At 43.4% G+C, this 7420-nt stretch overlaps 1 protein-coding gene across 1 annotated transcript; it reads right to left on the bottom strand.

Moving 5' to 3' along the window:
• Window positions 1–717: 717 nt before the first annotated feature.
• IER5 (immediate early response 5) lies at window positions 718–2426 on the bottom strand. The gene has a single exon (XM_081948638.1). The coding sequence runs from the start codon at window positions 2162–2164 to the stop codon at window positions 1361–1363; it is 804 nt and encodes a 267-aa protein (XP_081804764.1). The 5' UTR covers window positions 2165–2426; the 3' UTR covers window positions 718–1360.
• Window positions 2427–7420: the final 4994 nt, after the last annotated feature.

The raw sequence follows: 7420 nt of genomic DNA, 5'->3' as shown, positions 1-7420 counted from the left end.
TTCTTCATTAGTCACATTTAGGATGATGCTGACAGCCTGCCCTGTGCCTAGTCAAAAGAGCTGTTCTAAGTTTGCAACTCTCAGACAGGCTTCCTCGGGTATCCTAAGTGGGAGAATACTTATGCTTTCCTTTGAGTAAAGCTGTCCATGGTACCAACCTGGCCTTCATCCATATGTTATGCCACAGATCAAGAAAGGGTAGCCATTCTCTTGATATAAGTGAGAAACAGCAATCCCATAGGGGATTTTTGAGCAGTGGATGGGGAATTCTGGGAGTCCACATATTTTCAGGCTGCAGGATTGCAAAACATTGCTTTGGCGTACCAGACTCTTCATGGACAGAGGTATCCAAAATAGCTTCCATTCAAATTCCATCACATGAGGTGATTACTTGCATGTAATGAAGGCTTATCAGCAAAGAAATTTATCACATTACACTCTGGTGTAGGCAATTCAGACAGTTTCAGTTATGGCTCCTGAAACATAATTCACATGCTAAGTTTTCCCTTTATCAGATTTGCAGAAATGGGTAAGTCAAGGACTGTCATTTTTCAACTCCCATCCTAAATTATCCATTAGAATTTCCTTTTCCTAGCTTGATGCTCTCTCCTGATACGTGGGGGTCATCAATCCAATCAGCACAGAGAAGTCTGTTTTATGCATCTGCTCCCAGTCTTTACCCAACTCCCCATCCCAGAAATTACAGAAACACATGTGTAATGTTAACAATGTCAAAATATTTTAATACGTGTCACACACGCCGTTACATTTTCATACAAAACACAACCAGAGAAAGAGCTTACTGTACAAAACATCCATTAAGACCCACTTTTCCTTCAGGGGCCTTTATATAACAAAGACCAGGAGCAATAAAAGTCCCAGAAAACTGCAAACCATAGATTTGTTAACACATCTCAGGGGTGCCCTCATCAACACAGCCTTATAGCAAGGTGAGAACCCTCTCCCCTTGGGTCCCAAATGTCCTTTGAAGACTTTTGCAACTCACAGAACATGCTTGGCATGGTAGGATAACAAGAGGTCTACTCTAACCTTCCCAGAAGTTTGGAGGTGGAGAGAAAGGGGGGAAAGGGAATTTCTGAACAGGTGGAAACAAGCTGAAATACTTTCATGCAGAATGAGACACTAGCCACCAAGGGCATCCAGAAAAGAAGTGCAAAGGGCAGCTGGGGTTGCTCCGATTGAGTCCCATCACCACACACAGCTTCTCTTTAAGGAGGACAGCGCCTGACCTGTCCCCATTCCTATCGGACCGGACTCCAGACGCCTACTCCCTCCAGCGTCTGAATCAAAGCTGTCCCATATTGTGACACCGGGATCAGTTGGGGGAGGAAGGAAAAGTTCAGAAAGCCACAATCGCCGTATTCCAAGGGTTGAGGTTTCGCAGCACCGATTCGTCGCAACAGATTTGTCCGGGCTCTCCCTCTGCCCCTCCTGCCTCCTCCTCTTTCTCTTGCCGCCTTCTCCGCTGATTGCTGCCCTCCCTCTCGCCCCCGCAGGACTTTTTGCTGAGGAGTCCCGAGAAACTGGAGCCGAAGATGCTGATGAGATTGGCCACATTGCCCGTCTCCATGTCCTCCTCCTCCTCTTCCTCCCTGCGGATCTTTTTCAGCGGAGAGGTCCCGGGAGACGTTTCCTCGGTCCCGCCGTCGGGATGCAGAGCAGCGTTCCGCTTTCTGGAGCAGTCGAGGGCAGGAGCAGCCTCGGCCGGCCGTTTGCCAGCTTCGCTCACGAAAGAAGAGCAGCAGCAGCAGCCGCAGCAGCGTGGCAACCGCTGAACTTCCCAGTCTGACGACGGAAGCTTCCGGCACCACGGAGAAGTCCGGGGATCACAGGGCAACATCGCCCGGGCCGGCGGCACAAAGGCGCGAGGAGGAGGAGAGAAGAAGGGCAGCGGCGGGCGTCCTCCTTCCTCCCCACCTTCTCGGAGGGGATTCGGCGCAGCGGCTGCCGGCGAGGGAGCAGCAGCGAGAAGAGGCGAAGGCGAGTAATCGAGTTCACTCAGGTAGACTTGCCGGGCGCTGCGCAGGACAAGCGACACGAGGAGATTTTTGTGCAATTTCACGCCGCCGCGTTGGCCTCGCGCGCTGTACATCTTGCCTAGCGAGATGCTGACGATACGGTGAGCTTCAAGCTTGCACTCCATGCCGCCCTTCTGCCGGTGCCTGGCAGGCAACTTCACGGGGAATCGCCGCTGGCGGCCACCCAACGGAGAGGCAAAGGAAGCCTTCCCTAAAAATAGGTTGCGCTCGTGCACACGCACGAAACTCGGAGCTGTTCCTTGTTTTCAAATTAGCTCGAGCAAATCGCGGCGCGGCTTCAGCCCGCCCTGCATTCCACCGCCGCCGAATGCAAGCCTGTTCGGGACGCGCGCTTTTTATATCGCCCCTCTGCGTTCCGACCAATCAGAACCCCCCGCCGCGCTTGAATCGTCTTTCCGCCAACCCCAGCGAGGCTCCGGCGCGCGCCTCCTTTTTGCGCGCGCCTATCCCCGACCTTCGGCCAATGAGGGAAGGTTGCAAGAATTAAGGTTCCAGCGCTGTCTGGCTGCTTTTAAAAGAGCAACGCTAAAACCCTCGTGGGTTCTTGAGAGACGTTGCGGTTCGCTTCCTTGGGGAACTGTGGCGAAACCGGGGTTTTAGCTGGACAAGAGGGTTCCGACCTTTATCTTGGCGACAGAGACAAAAATATTCGTAAATCCCGCGGCCGTTACGTTAGAGTTATTTAAGATTTCATGCATTGATTTGCACGGGTCCCCCCCCCCCCCCAATTAGGCATAAACACACTGAACGTGATCCAGAGTTTGTTTACCAATAAAGCGGCATGGACGGAGAGTTAAACTAATAGTTGCAAAATGATTACTGAAGAGTTTGCCACGAAGCCAGCAGAATATTCCTTTATTTTAGATAACGCAGCGCTGTTGCTTTTCCTTGTTCGCTCAATCGTCAACGGCTTTGCTCGTCCAAAGTTTTTGCTCTAAAACCGCCTTCTGAATATAGAAGTGGCAAGTTAACCCTTTACTCTCACTGTACACAAGAATAATAATCCCTTTCCACAGAAATTATTCAGAGGAATAATAGTGGTTTTACATCGTTCTAGAACTTACCCAAAAAGCTTTTGAGCAGATTTTGTTACTTTGTTAGGGTAATGAAACGTCTGCAAGAAAGCAAGCTCAGAGAGCAGCAAGGACCCCTCATTTGTAACAATTGGACAAGCAAAATATGAATAATAAAGTTGGCTATATTGAACAATACATTATCAATATACCTACTAAAGGGTCAAGAATATTTGGAAATTTCTGCTTTTATCTGGAGGTGTGTTTCACTGAAATCACACATTGGAGAATGCAGTAGAGAATTGCAATGTTGGTCAGTTAGCAAGGACTATTTCTCCATAACTGTTGCTGGTAAAGATGTCTGCATTTTGAATAGTTCAAAATAAACACAAGCCATGAGAAATGTTTATTTTAAGGCGCAATACTTCTTTTCCCAAACCAGATTCTGGATTTTTTGCAGTAAACAGGGCATAGACTCTCAAGAAAGCATGGAAATAACCCATCATGATATTTTCTACTGATAAAAAACCAAAACCAATTCACTAAGAAAACGGAATAGAAATTTCTTTGTCAATACAGCAGTTTATAAGATAAATAAATGGGAAAATGTAATAACAGAATGTGCTGCATTACATCAAATGGATTCAAGCTATGTTTTTATATGTACTGTATGTATCTAAAAAAAGCATAGTAGTAATCAAACAAATTCAATAAAAATGGCAAAATGAAACAGGTAACATTGAAAAGACAGAAATGCCCCTATATTGGTTCACTGTTTTCTTTGAAGCGATTGTAAATGGGAAAATGTTAAAAATGGATTGAAGGAACAAGATCCCAGCTTGAATTTGATCTACACATAATCAGGAAATACTAGACAGATAGATTGCATCCTAAAATAAAAGAGGGAAGTTGTTGGACCTAACCTGTTGCTTAACCTCTATTATTCTAAGAAATCCTGGAGAATGAGTAAAATAGCCTAACCTGTGACTGGAGATGGCAAATATCCTTTCTTCAAAACTTGGGGAGGGAAGAAATGCTAGGGAGGTGTAGAATACTCAAACTTGGTCCATAGTGGGGAAGATTCTACAAGAAGTAGATCTGTAAGCATCCTGTGGGGAAAATGCAGTTTTTATGAGAAATAGTCAATTTGAAAAGAATAGTTTTTGTCAAATTAATATTTCTAAATAAATAGTATGAATGCTATTTGTCTAATTTATTTTTAATATAAATCACATATGTTGATTTTAGCAAACACGTAGATACTCTGATTAGCAAAATGGTTAAGTCCAGTAGGTTGATTTGCATGTCTAGATGAGTTTAGAATTGACTGGAAATTCATACTCAAAGAGTACTCATAAAAGTGGAATGTTATACCACAGGGCTTGGTTGTGGGCCCAGTATGCTTCAATATTTTTTATCAGTGACTTGGATGAAGAGCTGTAGACAATGCTTATCAGATCAGCAGATGAAATGAAACTGAAGGATACCAAATATTCTAGAAAACAAAAGCATAATTTGAAGTAACATTGACAGATTTAGAGAAATAAACTAAAAATAATAGACAAATATAAATGTTCTTCATTTAAGTAAAGGAAATAAAGGGCTCATATATAGTGTGAGTATAACTGATTTAATAATAGTATATGAGGGAAAGAATTTTGCAACTGTAGTTGATCACAATCAGAATATAAGTTAGCAGTAACACACCTGCCAAAAAGAACATGCAATTTTAAGCTGTATCGCTATAACTAAAAGAGTTCAAATCATTGGAAGGAATATTTCACTTAATTCTATAGAGGTCAGAGTGCATCACAAGTGTTGTGTCCAGTAAGGAGCTCCATATTCTAATAAAGGTTCAGACATTTTTGAATAGGTGCAAAAAAGGACAATGAAGATGATTAGGGGACTGAAAAAGTTTTGCAAGAAGGCAGTGAGCTAAGTTGTTAACTTTATCTTTGAGAAAAGGGGGCTCTCACAAGGCCTATGATAGCTCTTTCCATGTGCCTGAAAGAATCTGATACAGATGGTGGTCAACATCTGTTCTCTTTCATTCTATTGTGCAGGACTCAGAATAATGGTCTTTAACTTATAGAAGATGGATGTTGGTTGGATATTAGGAACACTTTTAATTAACAACAAGAACAGCTAAACAGTGGGTCCAATTATTGAAGAGAGGTGAGTTCACTGGTTATGTTCAAATAGAGAATAGAAAAACATCTGTCGGGGAGACTATAATTTGGAATCCAGTATGCATCAGGGCATACAGGCAAAAAGGCCCAATTACTATGCTCTTCCAGCTTTGCTATTCTTTTCTTCTCAATAAATATGCCTAAAAATGCATTACAATTTTTAAAAATGTTAATCGTGGAATCCAAAAGTCAAAAACAAAGCAAAATGCAAACAGTCTATGACATCATACAATGTATATGCAAAGTTTAAGCAATAAACCCTGTAGAAAGGCTTGGCTGCTTTAAGGAGTTACATCCAGGTAGTCCCCACAGTCCCCACATATGTAAGTTTCTGTTTCTTGTTCATCCCCTCATTGTAACAATCAGCCTTGTTTTCTAAGACTAAGAGACAATAGGTAAACGATTGTGCCCTATGCCAATGCGGCACTTTTCAGATGCGTTAAAACTGAAATTCCCTCTGGAAGGACGTCTGCTGAATATCTGACAGACATTAAGTGCTCTGAGCATCTAAGGTTGGAGAAAGCAATAAAAAGAGAAGATAAATGTTGCAGAAAACAGGCAATGGCATTACCCTTTTAAGACGGCAAATGTTTTTGTTCTAGATCCCTCTCCTCTCCCATTTCATCCTCCTCCTTCCTCCTCCCCCCTCTTCCCAGACTGATGTAATTCTTTAGTAAATTTCAAACAGAGGCAGTCGGTCACATGGCTGCTTGTGAGGCCAACATTAGGTGGCTGCACCGCCTTCCTGCTTTCTTGCCCCTGCATGAGAGAGCGACAACCTGCTTTGATTCCCAGGGTGTGCTGTGCATGAAAGGGTTGTGGTTGCAGGCACACATGTGCCAGTGTTGCCCTTACACAGTGTCTATGATTGGTTGCAAACTGTTTTTGTCTCTGTACCATGATTGGTTAAGATGGCTTAGCGCACACAGAGCCACGGGGGGAATGTTGGAGATGAGTCTTCTCTTCCTGATTGCTTTTTTTAATTCTATGGGCGCTCTCTGGATTTCTGTATTTTGCCATAAAAATAGCTCCCACCCACAACCCTTGCTCAGGTGGGGTTACAGAGGGACATGACATGGGGAGTGGAACAGGGTGTAAGAAAAGGTGTATGTTTGTGCTAATTTGGCTGGCCTGGAAAGATTTGACAAACAATAAGCAACAGTCTTTCTCTCCAGCAGCTCATTCCGAAGACAGCTCCTTGGCACAAGGAGGATGGCAAATCAAAGCTGACTTAAGAGGTGGCTTTTACGTATTCATTTTCAATTCCATTTGATTTTTAGTGAGTGACTGCAGACCAGTTGATGATGGAGAAGGGAAAAGCTTTTCACAGATGGGCTACATCAAATCTGCAGAGAGCCATTCCCTGCTAGGAAGGGAAAACAGACAGCCCTGCAAAAAAACAGGGAACCGGAAACAGCTTGTGAAAGTCATTTACAATTGTCAAAGGTGTGACTGCTGCCCATGAATGATTTGTTGTTCTGGGTTTATATTTATCAGAACCTGGGAAAGCCCTGAGTGTAACTATTAGGGAATGGATATGGCTTGGTAGGACAGCAGGGTCATATCCTGGCTACTCAATAGCCAATGTTCACGGATAAAGCCTGTGCATTAAAGCAAATGGGTGGATGCACACTCTAATTCAAAACGGGCAGTTCTAATCAGCAATCTATTAAGTGCTTTATATACAAAGCTTCCACAATAGTGTACTTACACTGTTAGGACTAGGTTTAAATTTCCACACTGATGAAGCCCAAAAACATACTGCTCCATCCACAAATCAGACTTACAGGTCAGATCTCTGAATTGACATTGTTGCTTTGGCCATGTAGCTCTCTTGGCAACAATTACATAAATGATTTCATATACCTTCTGTGGTAACTTTTCAATTTCCCTGTCTAGCTCATAATGTTGGTATTTCTTAGTAGTCTTTCTTTTTCACAGGTCCTTTTGCCTATACCCAATTTAGTGGGCTCAAGGCTGGCCATGTCCTGGGCAGCCTGCTCTCACATACACTTCAGATTAGACCCTAATTCAGCTTGTTGAGATCAAGTTTCCTAAAGGCTGCTATGAAGATAAAAAGGGTGAATATAAGAGTCTTATAAGAATAAATTTTAAATAGCCCTCCCAATGAGAGTGAGGGTAGAGAGGAGGACCATTA

This window comes from Natrix helvetica (genome assembly GCF_964273705.1).
Source record: "Natrix helvetica genome assembly, chromosome: 3".
Taxonomy (NCBI): domain Eukaryota; kingdom Metazoa; phylum Chordata; class Lepidosauria; order Squamata; family Natricidae; genus Natrix; species Natrix helvetica.
This window is presented reverse-complemented; position numbering and strand designations above follow the sequence as displayed.

Coding starts and splice junctions, on each gene's coding strand:
- IER5 (XM_081948638.1), bottom strand. CDS start 2,164: ATGGAGTGCAAGCTTGAAGCTCACCGTATCGTCAGCATCTCGCTAGGC.